Source organism: Gymnodraco acuticeps, unplaced genomic scaffold (assembly GCF_902827175.1).
Source record: "Gymnodraco acuticeps unplaced genomic scaffold, fGymAcu1.1, whole genome shotgun sequence".
Lineage (NCBI taxonomy): Eukaryota > Metazoa > Chordata > Actinopteri > Perciformes > Bathydraconidae > Gymnodraco > Gymnodraco acuticeps.
In genome coordinates, this window is record NW_022990805.1 from 360,078 (window position 1) to 378,631 (window position 18,554).

An 18,554-nucleotide genomic window follows, 5' to 3' on the forward strand; every position below is an offset into this window, starting at 1 on the left:
CAATTGTCAGCTTCACAAGATATTAATAACACGATTTGTTAATTTATCAAAACGATTTTTAAATGTACTTTCTTCTAACTGAATATTGGTCATAATTACCATTGAAATAAAAAACAAAACCTACACAAATGTGATTAACAAACTACTAAAAAGTCCACAACAGCATTTCAAAGCACCTTCAGCTGAATGTTCAATACCTGCACCCAAATGAACCCAAACGTTTTCAGCATGAATAGATGAATCCAACTAAGGTGTTCTCTGCAATTCCTCAATCACCATTTGAGCTCCCGTCCTCTGCCGGCGGCCTCGGCTGTCAGCATGGTGCCACGGCAGCTGGCACCAAATCGCTGATTTATCGAAGTGAGAGGGAAACTATGAAGCTTACTTTGTGACAGCTCTGAAGCTTTAAAATGTAAGATGTCATTGAACTGATGAATGGAGAGAGGAAAAGCTGAGCCTGCCCGCTGGCGTCATATGTCACTGTCCAAAGTGATGAGAGACTCTGCCTGCTGCCCTGCTACACTCACCCAAAGGCTCCGCTGGGGAACTTTCATTACTGAGGTTGGAAGAATCAGGAATCACATTTTGGAGTGGACGCCTATGGGTACTGCATATTAGAATGAGTTCAACTTCATCACGGTTGGGACAAATGTTTGCTTCCAGCTTATACAAGACCTACACTTCAACTGCACATGACAGAATAAATAAGCTTTGGTCTCTTGCCATTACTCTTCGTTGGCAAGCACTTCAAACAGAGGCATGAACTTGAAGTGGTGATAATATGATAGAATAATGGTATGATAGAAGGTTAACGTTATGTATCGTGTCACACAACGCATAGCCAGGATGGTCACAAATGAAAGTGAGTAGAGTACTTTTAACATAAAGACTTTAATTTAACATTCACTAGGCCAGGCAAGGCAAACAGAACCAAACAGACGTTGTTCTTGATACAACATATTTGAATCTGACAAAGATTTAACAAAGAACAGGACTAATGCGAGGATAAAGTACAGGTGTACTAAGGCTCAGGTTGTTTCAGGGCAATTTACATATTTCTGTAGGCCAACCCGGAAATTAGCATTGCAATGGGTCTCTCCACAAAAAGCAATGGGATTTCTCCATTGGATTACGGTATATTACAGAAAATAAGCCTTGTGGCCATCAACCGTTTATGATCCTTATCACATGTTTTTCAGCAGGTTAATCTCCACCTATTAACACCACTTTGTGATATTTGAAGATTAAAAACTAACAAAATACTATAATCAAACTGGCTGTTCATAACCACCCTTAAGCTAAAGGTGGACTTGATTTATTAGCTTATTTATTGGCAACGAACGTTAATTTAACAAAAAGAAGCTCCAGAGATTCACGAGTAGGGTATTTACTGAGAAAATAAGAACATATTTTATATACAGCCTTTAACCACAAACGCGTTTAAAAACCCATTTACTTCAAGACACGGCAACTGAAAGTGTCAAAATGCAAAGTTATTTCCAGGTTTTAGGATTCATTGCTCCAACACTTTATAAGGCCAGGACATACTAAAAAAAGGCGAGAAAAAACACAAAACAGGAATTAAAAACAGACACGACACAGGGACAGTAGTTTTACAAAATAAAAAACAAAAACCAAGATCATGACACATCCATGTGATTCAAATAAGAAGCAGTCTGTTATATCATGCATGTGTATGGCACACTAGCTGTACATGCTCTGAAGAAACTGATAAACTGTCATTTGTATATTGTAAAACACACCTCCTGGCATAGATAGATGTTCCCTTGCGTAGCTGACAAATAAATGCTGCAGCGGTGTGACTAATGTATATCATTTTATCTTGGTAAGTGTCAGATTTGCTGTGATAAAAGGTACCACAAGTAGGAACATTAGCATAGAGCTCAACTGGGGCCTCCGACTCTCCGCGCTGCGAGGAAACAACAATGGGGAGCTGTGTCTACAACATCAATCAAGACAGTGTTAGGAAATGCACCCAGGTTATTAATTGTTCACCCAGTGGCAGCAGAAGATGTCATTAATACACTGAATTTGAGCCACTGGCTACATACTAAACACCTTAACGGCAGCTGTGTTATATATCATTCTTTGCATTCATGTATGCTCATTCCAAAGGACATTGAATTTGATTGAGTGCTGAAGAAACAGTCAAACATTCAACAGCAGGTTAAACTTGGATGACAAGGGCAAACACACTACAAAGCCCCAAAACAGGCTGCACTTTCCAAAATGATGTAAAAATATTAGGGCTGTCAAGTTAACGCGTTAATAACGCGTTAATAACGCGTTAATAACGCGTTAACGCAAAAAAAATTAACGCCACTAATTATTTTAACGTGATTAATGCATGTGTATTTTTTTTCCTCGGCCGCCCCGTAGTTTCAGAGCGCATCGAGTTTAAAATACCATCTACAAGCTGATGCTGAAGCCCCGCTCCTGCCGCCCGCTTGTGGCAGACCACACTTCCACGCTCACCGGCAGGCACCGACTGGCCATCTGGAGGACCGGGAGGGTGTGTGTATGTGTGGCCCGAGCGAGAGAGAGACCTTACATGCATTGTTGTTGTTAGCATCTGGTGCTAGCTAGCTGCGCTAACGGATATAAGGAGCTGTTTAAATGAAAACAGAGGAGCGACATTTCGCCACAACTGCGCCGAGCACTTGACTTTATGCAGGAAGCCAGACAGTGGGACATTGTACGAAAAGTCAGCACACTCAGCACGGATAGTGCGCAACATGATTGCAGCGTCCAGGCAGCTCCCGTTCGAGCATATGCCTTGAGTTGCACATAGCTCCAACGATCCATCTCACACACACACACACACACACACACACACACACACACACACACACACACACACATCCATTTGTATTGTATTATTGTATGAGAGAGGTTCCAGGTTGAATTGAGGCGAATATTTGTAATGTTCAGAGGTTGTTGTGTTTAATATTCATGAGAATATTTGTCATTGTTCAAATGATAATAAACATTAGCATAAAGCATATTTGTCCACTCATATGTTGATAAGAGTATTAAAAACTTGAAAAATATTCCTCTAAGGTACATTTAGAACAGATAAAAAATGTGCGATTAATTTGCGATTAATCGCGATTAAATATTTTAATCGACTGACAGCCCTAAAAAATATACGAACAGAAATGTGCCTAGACACATGCAAATGAGAAAAAAAACATCTTCACCAACTTCACCATGGTCCCAGCTGTGCCCAGCACTTTTTAGTGTCCCAGTTTGTTGTTTGCAGCGTTTCGGTAAAGCAGCGCTTTTAGTAATAGCTGTGAATGTTTTAAAAATGTCTTATATTTGCAGCATTTTTGCCTCGTTTGCCTCTGTCAGCCACCTTTTAAAACCCACTGGATTACACCAAATATTTTGATGATGAAGCAAAAAGTGGCCTCATAAATGTCATCTCTATTTCACTTCTAGTGTATCATTCCTGTTATGTGCATGGTCTTAAACCCAAAGCTCTAATTTGTAAGGGAATAAAGATGCCTATATCTGTGACAATATGGTAGCTTAAATTGCCAGTTGGTAATGATGATAGCATTTCAGCTCGATGTATCCTGACGATGCTTTACAGCCTCCTCCCTGGAATTATCCAGCCATGTTTCAAGCTCCCTCGTCACTGTTACGACTTTTAAATCAGCCCTTCTAATTACTAGCCGGGCTGATGTGTAAAAGTGCATTCATCTTGTTAACGAGACTGACTTTTTGTGTTTTTCTCTGCAGTTGTACAGCTCGGTGGACTTTGGAAGAAAGTGGCAGCTCATTCACGAACGTGTCACGCCGAGCCGATTCTACTGGTGAGTCATCCATTTTTTTAAATGTCCACTCCTCTCCTCCAAAGTTTAGTTTACCCAGGAATGCAGAAATTGTTACTCCACGCGACTGAGCAAAGGGATATTGATGGCTTGGGACGAGGTGTGTGAATGACTGGTGATGCTGCTGGAATTCTGTATATCATCTACCCCTTGATACAATCAGGCAGAGATGAATCTCCTTCAGAACACACTTTGCATTCAGCATTCCACTTCATTTCTCAAACGCGCCCGGCTCGTAGTGGGCACATTGTATATAAATATAAGCCATAGAATAAAAAGGGGGTGGTTTTATACGCATGCAGAAACAGAAGGTTACATACAGTATGAGGAGCTATGACTCACAATGGATCTGGGACGTCCCTGTCGCTTCATATCCAGTCCCGTCTACTGCTCACTCCCCCTGCAGTGTACCTACTAAGTCTGAAAGTGCACACTCATCACAAACTAAGGCCTGGATCTATTCCAGCTCACTGCCCTCACCCCCTCTGTGAGGTGACTGGGGTGTGCGTAAGATTGCTGGTTGCTATATCCACTCTAACTTGCATAAATCTTAGTTTTTTCCGTGCCATTGTGGTATAATCCTAAAGAATGTGCACAATCCATCGCTTGCTCCGCCCTTCACCGCCAAAGCCCCTTCAAGGACATTTAAACACTGAATGGGTCACTAGCAATGGCCAGGCAGGCCTCCAGTTGGCCGCATTTGGACAATGGCTTCATCCGCCTCCAAGGGATATGAAATATTGCCAGAATTGGAAAGCCATGTCTACCCAGTCTAATCCTCACGCAGTGAAATGAGCAAGAAAGCAAGATTATACCCAGAGATATACTTAAAGACAGAGAGTGGGCTGACCCTGCACAACCCAGTCGATGATAAGAAGACTATTTATTTGTAGTGTTGCATTGTGCTGGAATGGAACTTGTCTACAGTTTGTGGATGTGCTGGCAATAATGTGGCATTGAGAATATGAAGGAAGAATCCCTGTGCTGTTGGGTTAGTATTGCTGCTGTAGGCTACTGTGGCCGACAGGGGCTAACACGTTATAATGGCTCTAGACACAACGCGCTGCAGTTTCAAAAAATGATGTAATTAAAAAAAACCACAACTGTTATCGTACACATGCAAATGAAGAAACAGCTTCACCAATTTGACAACACATGCCATGGGTTTCGACATGGGTTTGGAAACAATTGAACAACTTGGAGAAACATGCAACCACAAAAACCTGCAAATATTGTGAAGTTGGCCAACTGTTTCAAAATTGTAAGTGTTTTGTCGGTATATTTGAAATGACTTTGTTTGCTATTTTTGCTCATTAGCTCACAGTACTCACTCATAAGGAATCATGCAATCACATTGTTAAAATAAACCAATACAAATTACATTTAAGGTAAGTTTCCAGTGACAGTTGGCCAACTTTATAAACCCCGACCGTCAACAAGCCCTCTCAGGCACCGTCAGGCAGTCCAAAAAAGCTGCGAGGGGCTGAATACATGAAGGAAACACTTTGACCCACGCAAACAAATCCAGTCCATCACTTACATTCATTTGAGCGTTTATTCCAAACACAGGGGAAAAAAACAATCAGAACCAGTAGTGGAAGAGAGATTGTGATGGATTTTGTGGTGGAAAATGGGATGAAATTGCACTTATATATTGCGATAGAAGAATTGTGCAGAGACTTTGGTCAACAGGGAGTTTCACTTCCAGACTCACTACACTGAAAAAACTGAGACATTGACTGAATTATGTATTATGCCTACAGATTTCACATAACTGTATTAGGTTAGTTGAAAGCAAAAATATTACGTTTAAATACAAAATAATAGGTTCAACTTAATATTATTACTTTCAACTAACCTAATACAGTTATGTGCAATCTGTTGACATAATACATTTAAATAAAGTCAATGTTTTAGTTTTTGTTAGTGTAGCCTACTTCTCTCTGAACCCAAGTGAGTGGGCGAATGCAGCCAGGTTAAACTACAACTTACTCCAACCTACCCCTAAATCTAGTGCAAGCCCCCCACCAATAATATGTAAAAAAAAAAAGCACCACATAATAAATGAAAAACACATATGGCTCCCACAGTTAGGGTTAGCCTCTGCAAGACCTTGGTCCCTTTTTTCTGTTCGCACCTCTGCACTGACAACTTTTTGGTATTTTTTTCTTTCTTTTATATCTTTACATCACTTTCTAGTTGATATCGTTACGGTGATGTATTCTTCCACGGTGTCATTCTCTCCAAGGTCTGTTTCCGGCCTTGACAAAGAGCCAGATCTGGTCCACATGGAGGCTCATACGCCGGATGGAAGTGAGTAACTCCCACACACACATTCAGATCAAAGGCGAGTATTGAACAGGTCTCGATAGGAATACATTCCTATTGGATAAAAGCAGTAATCCCCAGGGAAACAGTACAGGCTTTCCCTGCCAATGAACCCACTGCTTAATGATTAATATGGCTTTTATTTCCCCTTCCCTTTCACTCGCTGAATGTCAGCTCCATAACTCTGAATGGCAGTACCACCAAGGTCCTCCATAGGATACAGAGGTGAAACTGTTAATGCCAGCCTGTGTGGCGTGGTAGCTCTAATCAAAGATATTCACATGATTTGTTTCTCATATAACCATTGTGTGATTTGCAGGCAGAGATGCTGCAATCTTCACATGATCAAAATACATCTGGCGCTACAAAGAGAGGCAGAGAAAATGTCAAACATAATGTGGAGTACAACACAACAACACATTATTAGCTTAGAAAATTATTATTATTATTATTGACGAAAAACGGCTACCATTCAAAGCGCTCTCCAAACAGCTCAATATATGAATATGTACTACAGATGATGTATATATGCTCTTGGTATGTCTTCCCATGGGACAGATGTGCAGTATGTCACGTGCAGAGCTCAGACGTGCACAGAAGCTAACAGGAACTACCCGTTCCCTGGATACATCGACATCAGCTCCCTGGTGGTTCAGGATGACTACATATTCATACAGGTAGGGATCTAACACCACTCACTACCTGCTAGCTGATGGATTATGCTACCTAGACAATATAAACTCTCAGGAAAATATGTCCATTACTAGCTTGGCTATGCTAACTGAGATGTAAGTGTGTATTATCGTAGTATTTAGTTATTTCTAATGAATGACTAATTACGATAGAATGAATAAACAAAGACACAAAACACAAGCTCATCTATATGTAGCTCAGGTGACCCTAACCCTTACCCTATAACGTCATACTTTTTTTGTGTTATACAATTGTTGCACTGAATATGGTCAAACATGTAATAAAACCCATTAAACAAATAATGTTTTTATTTTATTTTAACACCATTGCAAAAGCTAATTTGATTGAAACAGTGATTAGGAAATTAATAAGCAGGGAGATAAAAAATTCCCCATAAAATTTACTAAGTTCAAGCAGTGGTTCTCTCACTTATTCGGTGAGGCCACCTTTAAAAGTACAAGAAAGGTAATTGTCATTGATTACAAACCTTGGGGGTGCAACTGATGGCAATTCCCCAGATTTGTTACTAACTGTAAAGCACTTACTCATCACTGTACCCTGTATGCCAAGGCAGGTCTGCCTTCACTAACTGTACGGAGGCTCAGTCATTGGTACATGTTCATTTACAAAGCCATGTTGGGTAAACTACCTTTTTATATCTGCTCTCTGATCTCTCGACGAATTGAAAGTACATATTGCCTGAGATCTCATGATGATGTTTTATTAAATGTGCCAAGTGCTAGGACTGTCTTAGGGAAGAAAGCTTTTAGTTGTGCAGCTCCACTAAATTGGAACAGTCTGCAAACATGTTTAAAACTGAGCACTTTGGTTCCCCTGCATCATTTTAAAACTCAGCTGGGTGACATGCTGTTTGATACTCATGGTACCTGTCTCTGTAAATAGAGTTTGTAAACTGTACCCTGTACATTATGTTGTATGTCATCCTTATTGTTGTTCTGTTGTTTTTATGTTACATGTGTAACTAATGTCCTGCAGGTCACCCTTGAAAAATAGATCTTTTGATCTCAAGGGGCTTTCACCTGGTTAAATAAAGGCTACAAACAAACAAACAATTCAATTTGAATTCCACTCTGTTATAATGGACCATCTTTCAGCATGGCTATGGGCGGGTTCATTTCCAATTTTACTTAAATGCATCTTTGCCTGATAGGAACGTACTCCGCTATCGATTGTGAAATGTACTGTCGTTCCAAAGAGGAAATGAAATGTGTGCTGTGAAGATAGGTGTACTTACAGTATCATACATACATACAAAAGTTTTCATTTCTGAAAAACAAAATGTCTTCAAACATTAGGACATAATCCTTCAAAATAATCAGATTCAAAAATATATAGGCCCTCCTGAAATGCATTACATTATTGAAAAACAATGTTGGAATTACAATATCAGGCGGAACATTTTATTACATTATTGGTTAAGAAATCCAATAATGGATTTCATACATTTTCAATCATGTTAGGTGCACATTTCATTACATTGTGTTAAAAAAGATCATATCATTAGGCACTCCATTCGGAGGTTGCTGGTTTCTGAAAAATGTCCAATATTCAATTTCAGTTTTCAATTTATTTTGATTTGCTCTGCGAGCTCCTCAGAAACATATAGATTCTTTAAATATCTGAAATTAGTTTATTGCATATTCTCCTCAAATACAAATAGTCACATTCACAAATACAGACAGTGAATATAATGAAATGGCACATGCTGAAGCAAGACAGTTATTCCTGAATAATGTGTAAAATTCCACTTATTTTAAACACTTAGTAGCTCCAATTAACAAAACAAAAAAACATCAAGTGACAAAACGAGGCAGTAAATCAAAATTACAAACAAAAATATATGAATATATATCAGATTGAATAAATAAATAAAAAGACAAACATAAAAGCATTTAGCATTCCAACAATTTCAAAGTGCCTATATACTTGTTAGTAATGTTTGTAAGCGATGCCGCACTTTTTCAAAATGTCCTTTCCTTCCTTTAACCCATACATTTTTCCAAAGGTTAATCCATTGTCTTCCAAGCCAGGGATATCATCCTCCTGGCCTGCAGGAGTCAAACGTCAATTAAAGCTATTTTTGGAGTTATTTCTTGGAATAATAGTGCCACTTGAGAGATTTATTTCACATTCATAATCAAAATATTGCTTAAGCAGATGTATTATTAGACCAATTTGATGCTTCCTAATGATCATTTCCTCACCTTGACTCCCACAAAATCACCTATATATTTCCTATGGTTCTATTAAAATATCTCTCAAGTAAAATATAGCACTTGGCAGAAAATACATATATAAATCTGATTTTACTCGAACCTCAACTGAACATTTGTGCTTTGGTTTTCTGGGAAGCCAGACTACGTTTTTAATATTCATACTAGCCCCTACCTGGTGTGTCAATTTAATCATGATTTGTGCGACAGAACAATCTGAAATGGTAATGTCCTGAATTCTAAGTAACACAGATGCGATTTATGGGTTGCATTTTAATTTCCTCTAAAGCTTGAATATTATTTACTTTGACATTGTGCAAATGAGTGTTCATGAATGTAAAAAGTGAACAGGAAAAGGGAGTATAATGACATGGCTAGTCCACAAAACTTCTTCTCAAATTTACCTCCACAAATTGTCGTTGCGCTCGGTTTTCAGGACCTTTTAGGAATCAAAGTATGCGGCAATGTTTTCTACCTACCTCTTCGCCTCTTAAATGTATCTCTATCCAAAGGAATAAGACCAAAGCACTTTAGACCAGCGCTTGTACATACCTTCAACAATCTTTTAACCAACTTCACTATTCTTACAACCAGCTGCTCAAAACACCACTTTCTTAGAGCGAAAGTTGGATGACCCATGACCTCCATAAACCTTACCTGACACTGTAATAACACACTGAGTGAAACCCATCTTTTATAAAATCCTCCACACACTGATCCCCCCACCTTTCCATGTCCCACCAGCATATAAAAGCCTGTACCCAAAATAATGAAGACATTGTTAATAGAGTGGTGCAGTGATGATATATTTTTGTATGCTGACCCGGAAGTTAGCAAGCGGAAGGATTCCATTGAATGTATAAAATAAGCTTTGGGGGGCAAACACAGGAACATCTCTGCATATATACACCATTTGGTGAAGTAAAAAGCTAACGTTAGGCTAAAATCAATGGGTCAACCATATTATTGTATCCATATTAGGAGCTAAACCCGCTAGTAAGTAAAAAAAACTAGTATAAACTATTTATGTTACACTTCTTATTTAGTGTGATAATAAGTTACTATTTCTTTATTTTTGACAGGTATTTGGTAATCGGTGGATAAAGTAACCCTCTCAAACCTGTTTTTCTCCACTGAGCCGTTGTCCTTGATTATGATAATAATGAGAGAAATTGAAAGAGAGCCAGCATTTTGAAAAAAAAATGTTAAGCCTCAAGTCTAACATCAGCCAGTACAAACACTGTAAAAACTGCATTTAATGTTGGTTTGTGTTATTTAATAAAAAATAATACATTTTAAATAATACATTTTAAATAATACATTAAAACGAATAGATTCTGCTTTTGATTCATATGTCAGTAGTAGCAGTTGTAGTAGTTGTAGTACTCGCAATGGCACTCTTCCAGCTCTTTGATCCCACTAAATGCTTTATTCAGGAGAGAAAAAGCTATTTTTTAGAGGCCTGCTTACCTGAGCCACCTACAGGCATGTGCTTCCTGCACAACTCATACTGGCCTTGGCAGCACATTAGACAAAGAAACAGAGTTGTTCTCCAAAGATCCTTCAATCCTGTTTGACCTCTCCGAAGTATTTAAAGTAGACTCACAATCACTCAACCTAAACCTCCCCTTCAATGCAAGCACCTCCACATTTCAACACGTATGCGTCACAGACGAAGGATCCTGAAGGGATGGGGGAAAAATCAATCATACCAATTCCTCTTAAAGTTCAAACCGCCTCTGGTTACCCCGCCATCGATCTCATGCTCCTGCACTCGATTGCATGTGGGACTGTTCTGCAGTGCTCACCGCTACTCCGCCAATATAGCTTGTTTTCTCTCTTCTGGGTCATTCAGAGAACTTAAAGATCAGTAAAAAGAATCAGCCCTGCCATACAACGTTATTACTGATATATCACTTATTTTCAGCAGCGAGCCACAGGCCTGATTTGAAGGTCTTTCCGAGTATTATTATTATTATTATTGATAGGACTAAAAAGTGTGTTATTCTGCTACAGTCTCACTTTGCACTGTCTTTCTGTGTGTATGAGTATAAAGTGTTGAACTTCCGTGGCCTTGAGGCTAATTCTTCAACAGCCACCAACCCTGTGTTTTTTAGCCGCATCAGCTGTTTGTTAAGGGGCTACCTTTAAGGACAACTTATTTGTTTCTTAGCGTGCAGATGAGGCTTGGTTAGGGAAGTTAAAGATTTCCTTGAAAAACAAATAATGAGACTATTGATTCACCACCCAGATATTTACCAAAGTCCACTTTGAAACCACCAAGCACCTTGACACCTAGAGAGGGTAGCGTCCTCTGAATGTAAGCCGTGAGGTCGCTATGAAAGCCCATAGAAGTTAAAACACAAAAAAAAACGTTCAATCTAGCAGTGTCTTGAAAACCAGCCATAAGAACCCTAACCATAAGAGAGTGGGAGATGGATGTACACTTTGATACAACACGTCATTTGATTGGAGAAAATATGATGACGAGGAAACACATGAGACCTTGATAAAAGGAGTGTTTGCAAAGTGGCTACCACTAAGGAAAACATCTCTTGGTTTGGCAACTTAAAACGTTCTCTCGACAAACATTAATGCGACTGTTGATCTACCTACGAGATGTTTACCAAATGTCACTTGGAAACCACCAAAGCGCATTGACATCAATAATATGAAGTGTCATTTGGATGCAAACTGGGAAATTGCTGTTAATGCCTATACCATTTTAAAACAGCTGTGTTTCCAAGCAGCGTCTTGGAAACACAGCTGGACAAAGTGACAAGGTGATGAATGTATGCTTTGACCCACCACTTTAATTATTTGCAGAAAAATATGACATGGTCTCAATGATTCTGTGACACATGAGTAAAAGGTGTTTGTTCAACACTGATAAAAGAGAAGCAACGTGCATAACACCTGCATGTTTTATTCAATATGAAATACATATTACTTTATGTGTTACAGGTTCCTACATCAGGACGAGCCACATATTATGTGTCCTACAAGAGAGACCTTTTTATACAAATCAAACTCCCCAAATACTCCCTGCCTAAGGTAAGTTGCAGCATTAACCTCACTTGTTTTTTGATTCAGTAACCTCAGTATTCCTATTCCTGAAAGTCATTGATTTAGATCAGGGGTGGGGAACCTCCGGGCCGTATGCAGTCCGCGAGACCATTTGATACGGCCCTCGAGATCATTTATAAACACACGAAGAAAAAAAAAATTAAAGAAATCTAGACCGCAATATAATTAAACACGTGACTAGCTGTTTTTCCTGGCCAACGACAGGTTCCTTGAACACAACACGAGCGTAACGTGTCATCACGTGGTGTAGTGCTGCCGAAACGCCGCTCCAGCACTTCAAAAATTGCAGTACCCGTAAGGAGCCGTACACATCAGCTCCGTGAGGCAAAGGCACACCTTTATATAATCATTATAGTTATAAAAAGAGAATAAATGAAAAACAGGTATAAAATACTATATGACAGTAAACAAAAGTTGTTATTAATAAACAACAATACAATTTAATAGGGGAGTGATTTGTAAAATATCCATAAAGGAAATGTGTTTACAGTTCTGTTTCATATGGGTGTTGAGAGATGATTCAATAGATCTTACTTTTGCTGTCAAAGTGTACCAGATTGATGCTTTTAACTTCAACATTAAAACATTCAATCTGCATGCATGCACGAGTCATAGGGAGTGTCTGCATTTTGGTCCTTATGCCTTTCACACGCTCTCTCCAAAGCATAACATAAACACTTTGAAAATAAAACAGAAAGATATCTGGATTAAGAGGTTGCTTTTTCTTTGCTCAGCATGAAAGGACTAAAAAGAATGGGCTGTGATTTTAGTATTTTTTAGCAGAGGTTGAGGTCAATCATTTGTACGGCCCTCGGAGGATGTTGTAAAAATTGAAATGGCCCTTGAGAGGAAAAAGGTTCCCCACCCCTGCTCTAGATGGCGTCACAGCAGTGACATGTATTTAGAATGTATGGATAGAAAGTAATGAAAACACCATCATTGCAATATACTGTCCAAATACAAACTTTTAAGTTTTGATGGTCTTGTTCTGCTTTCAAGAGTTCGATTGGTATTCAGGATCATTTACAATGCTACAACACCACCATTGAGGAGTTTTCTTCAGCCTCGCCGTGAGATAGATAGATAGCAGAGTTGCAGAAACTCAAGATCTGCACTAAATGCAGATCCGTCCCTCTGAGGCGCACTGCCTTTGCACAATCTGCATTTTCATTTACGGCCATCAAACACTGAAATATTCTTCCAGTTGAACTTAAAACCTGTACTGACTTTAACTCATTCTCTTGTGGTGCACATTTTTTTATATTAAGCAACCAGTCATGCCAACATTAATTACACTGTAATCTGAGTCTTCCAATTTTAAATATTGTAATATTATATTTTAACTGTACTATGTATTATTGTATTGACCTGTACTTAAATCATGTTTTATAATTGCTTGTGTGATAGAGATTATGCAATATTGTTAGTGTTTGTTGATTGTTGTGTACCTACATAAGGACTGCAGATGGAAATGAGCTATTAGACCATAATTGGCATAATTCCTCTCTTCTCTTTTCTGAAATTAATGTATTTGTATACATGGTCCTTAAATACATAATATCTTTTTTTTAAAGATTGTTAAACAACACATATGACCACTTTGTTAGGGTCCTTTTCCCTTTAAAGCTGGCATACTGTGCTTTTAAAGTCATACTTACTGTAGGTCACGGTATCACACTCACAGTGAGCCTCTGGGAGCTTTACAGTACAGTATTTCCACTCTTTATATTCACATCACAACATTGATCTCATGACCAGTCCCCCAGGGTCAGCATGTTCTAATCCGTCACCTCTCCGCTTCCAGTCATAACTCCTCTTAATCTCTCCTGCTGCCTGATAGGATTTACACATTGTCAGCAGTGATGAGAAGCAGGTATTTGCGGCCGTGCAGGAGTGGAACCAGAACGACACCTATAACCTCTACTTGTCCGACACCAGAGGGATCTACTTCACCTTGGCCTTGGAAAATGTCAAGACCACTAGGGGCATCGGTGGGAACCAGATGCTGGATCTGTACGAGGTAGGCACCTTTTGAAACTCTTTATCCTTTAAGGGGAAAAGTGAAGTCTTTCAATGATTGCCGATGGGAAGTTAAAGGGATTATTACGTTCTCGATACTTCTCAAGAACTGCCATAAAGTACAGGCTTCTGCATGGGGCAACACGTAAACAGTGGAGCAAAATGGGGTTTTATGACCATGTGGTTAATGTGCAATACATTCAGCTTTGTATGCACCATTGCACAATATGACCACACAGTCTCCAACAGTAATGGTGCATCGATAGGGTTCTCAATCAATACCAGTGGCCCAACAATCCCTACGCTGCTGCTGAGTTCTCCTGCAGTAAATTACTACCTCACATTTTAAAGGCCCATATGTGTTTAAAATTATAACCAAATAATTGAACACAGGTTTTGTATATTATATCAATCAGAACAGTTATTTTAAACAACTCATCCAATTTGTCATGTCCCTATCAGTTGCCTTAAGGCAGGGGTGTCAAACTCAAATACACAGTGGGCCAAAATATGGGTACTAGTGGAGGGCCGGACTGGTTCAATGTTTATTGCAGAACTTATTGAAATGAACTTATTGCACATATTAAACCTGGAACTAACAAAGCTAAAATGATTGCCAATAAAAACAACATTAACGGTTAAACAATCAGTTGCATTCATTTCTTATGGCTCTATCTGCAGCTTCATTTCTTATGAGTACATTTTTCCACAGGCCAACAACAGCTTCCAAAACACTATTCCCCTCAAAGAACAAACCAAACATGCCCTGTTGTCGGGAGAGAAAAAGTGCAGAAGGAAACAACCATTGAAAGTCAGTGTGCTGCTCTGTGATGCTAGTTCAGATACTTGGCGTCTCATCTTGGGTGCAAGTTCATCAATGTTTGGGCTCAGGCTCTGAGCTGAGGAAATCCTCAGGATGGAGTGAAGGTGTGCCTGCGGGCCAGATCTGATTATAATTAGAAATTATCCTGCGGGCCGAAATTAAATCCACCAAGGGCCTGATTTGGCCCCCGGGCCTTGAGTTTGACACATGTGCCTTAAGGTGTCTTTAAGCAGCGTTGTGAAGTCTGATAGAACAACCACCATACGATGTCACCAGGATTTACAATTAACCAAAGGGCCTGCTACAAACTGTGACCGTGGAATTTGAAATGTGTTTATTTTGCAGAGTCTATAAAAAGTCTGACCAAAGCTAGGATTATATAAGTAAGCATATCCTGGCATCTACTGGCTCTGTTAGACACAGCAAAAATATTCATGAGTTTATGAGTTAGGCATACTGGGCTTTCATTAGTAATAGAACCTTCACACTTCTGCTTTTGCAAGTAACGTGAAATAAAATCACATTTTCTTTCATGCTTTTCGATTTGGTAATACATGTATATACATATATAATACAGATATGTATGTATTTATATATTATTTTTTTATATTATTTTTTTAATATAAATTAAGAATAAATGTTCATATATGAGATGTAATGCTGGCTAAAATGCAACAATGAGCATTTCATTACATGAGCAAGACATTTTCAATACCTTTTTTAGTTTGTTTTTAAATACAAATTGCTGAAATCCTTATTTGTATTTACAGAAATATAGAAGATTATAACACGATCATATCAATACAATAACATACAGAAATGTATGTACAGCCCCACCTAGTGTCAGCAGAAAGTATTAAAATAATGATTACAACAAAATGCAAAAAATAAATTAAAATACATATAAAATATATTTTAAGATCATGTTCAATCATCTGATTCGTCTGTACATTGCTGTTTTAGTCTGTGTTCTTCTAATTAGTGTCTACAGTGTGTGCCTATTGAGCTGCTTAGAGCCATGTGGGACAAAACCCGACCATGCCCCTCCCTCTCACTGTCTAAGTGAACGGTGACTATAAAAACTACACTGCGCATGCTCAGAGTATTGTCCTATTTAATGTGTGTGGCAAAAAATAATGACCATAGGGGCATAGTGCTGCCATCCCCACCATACGTCATCTCACATCATTCAGAGCTGATTGGCTGTAAGTACGTGTGCCGCGAAAAGTGTGGTGTGTGAAGAGCATGGTGAAGAGCAGGTGAAGAGGAGGAGAGAGACACGTCCTAAAACCAGGAAGTAAGCTGCGCATGGCTTCCCTCCACAAAAAAGCAATGAGATTTCTGCATAGGATTTTAGAAACTATCTCAAAATAAGATCTGTGGGAAACGTAGCTGTTAGATAAATGTACGTTTTGTTCAGCCAGATAATATCCACAAGTCTACCCTACTTTTATAATTTTCGAATCATAAATCCATCATTTAGATTTAGACTTTTGAAACTACAAGAACATAAGGAGGACTTTTACAAAAAAGTTATAGAAATTTTTGTCCAGAGGGATAGGCAAATGGACTTAATCTTCAAGTCAAGGTAAGACTGCAATTGTATTGAAAATGGGATTTTACTAAGAGAGAACAATTCAATATTTAAATGATAAAATTAAAATGTTTGGGTATCCTTCTGTCTGTTTTAAAATTCATTTAAGCATCAGACTAAAGAGGCTTTTGAAAATAATATTATATTTTGATTTAGGTCAAAATATAATATTTGTAAACCTGAATAGTCAGTGCCAGTGCCTCACCAGCCATGAACCACACTGCAGAAGCTTATATATAGACATCTAAGTTTTTTGTGCCCCACCACTTTTGTACATATAGAAACGCCACTGCATACATGCACAAGCTGACATTCCTGCCCTCCCCCAATAAACACGTTTTTTTAATTATTTATAACATTTAAAACATTTTTTATTTATTTATTTTTTAAATTATAAATAAACTGTGAACTTTTATGCTACGATGTATGTGATGTCAGATAGTAACTAAAAATCGCAGGCTACGTCAAATAAATCCATGTGTCTGTTGTGATTTGTGATTCGTCCACATTTAGACCAATCACAGCGTCACACTCTGCCGCCTATTCTGGATTTGTTTATTGTGCATTCTGTAGACTCCCATTTCTGTTTGAATTACAAAATGGACATCAGAAATTGGCTTAAAAGGTCTAAGGATTTATTAAAACGAAATAGCGATGAAAGAACTGCAGCTGATGGTGCTGCTGGCGACCCTGCACCTGCCGTTGCAGCAGCACGCCTTAATGTCACAAGCTTGACCTCGGCAAACCCCGGGACTGAGTTAGCGAGCCCAAGCCTTGACTCATCAAGGCAGTCGCCATCAATGCTGTCCTCCGAGGCACAGCTCCTTGTGCCCCTACCATCACCACCTGCGTTACCACACCCTGTACCACACCCGCCATCCTCATCCTCCTCCTCATCCTCCTCCTCCTCCTCTCCTCCTCCTCCTCCTCCTCCTCCTCCTCCTCCTCCTCCTCCTCCTCCTCCTCCTCCTCCTCCTCCTCCTCCTCCTCCTCCTCCTCCTCCTCCTCCGTGCCGGTGCCTCCACTACAGACGCTACCTCGCAGCACATCAACAGGTACTATTGGGCCAGCAACCACTCAAAGACCAACAGCCCCAGATGATCTTGGGGTTAATAAACCCAACCAGGTGAAACTGGATCGTTATCCAGGGAGATTGTTTTCAGGAAAGAAGCGCACTTTAGCCACTGCATGGTACAACAACAGACCATGGCTTGAATATTCGTTAAAAGCAGACGCAGCCTTTTGTTTCCCCTGTAGACAGTTTAAAGTAAATACGTCTTCATCTGATGCGGCTTTTACTGTCAAAGGTTTTTGCGACTGGAAACACGCATTACAGACTGATAAAGGACTGCTAAGGCATGCCGCATCAAAAGAACACATTTCATGTGAGAGTTTGTGGAGAGAGAGAGAGATACGCGAGGAAACACATAAGGAAATGAGTACTTTGGTGCAGATCAGCTGGCACAGAGCCGTTATAACGTGTCAGCTGTCGTTGATATTATAGCTTTTTTAGCTGTCAACCAACTCCCTCTCAGAGGTGACTCGATTCACAAAGCACAAAGATGCAGAGTTGGCCAAAATAATGTTCTAAGTTAGCTCGGCTGAGCGAAAGGATGCACCTGCAGTGCATAGGAAAATAAACCATGCCCAAGGCGGGCTAAACAGTTCATCGTCTCCGTCTCTACTATTTCTCTCCGAGTGCAACGATGAGGAAGCTGCCATCCGTAACCAGTGTGCCTTGCTCGTGATTTACCAGTGTTTGTGCTGCCACGCACACAATGTTTCAAAAGTGGTTGCTATGTTGCCCTTTATTTGTGTATGTATTCGCGATAAGTGTGCGTCTTTATGCAATGCTGTTGGCCTTGCTGTTTGATATATATATTGTGCCGCATGCCCGCAGCACGTGACGGTTTTGT

The 18,554-nt window shown here is 39.4% G+C and overlaps 1 protein-coding gene across 3 annotated transcripts in view; it reads left to right on the forward strand.

Annotated features, from left to right (window-relative positions):
• Window positions 1-18,554, forward strand: part of sorcs3 (sortilin related VPS10 domain containing receptor 3) — a 309,125-nt gene that overhangs the window by 231,719 nt on the left and 58,852 nt on the right. For all 3 annotated transcript variants that reach the window (XM_034232799.1, XM_034232800.1, XM_034232801.1), the window contains exons 5-9: window positions 3,769-3,842; window positions 6,109-6,173; window positions 6,747-6,865; window positions 12,080-12,169; window positions 14,043-14,222. In XM_034232799.1, the coding sequence (XP_034088690.1) occupies window positions 3,769-3,842; window positions 6,109-6,173; window positions 6,747-6,865; window positions 12,080-12,169; window positions 14,043-14,222 (528 nt within the window). The remainder of the gene's footprint in view (window positions 1-3,768; window positions 3,843-6,108; window positions 6,174-6,746; window positions 6,866-12,079; window positions 12,170-14,042; window positions 14,223-18,554) is intronic.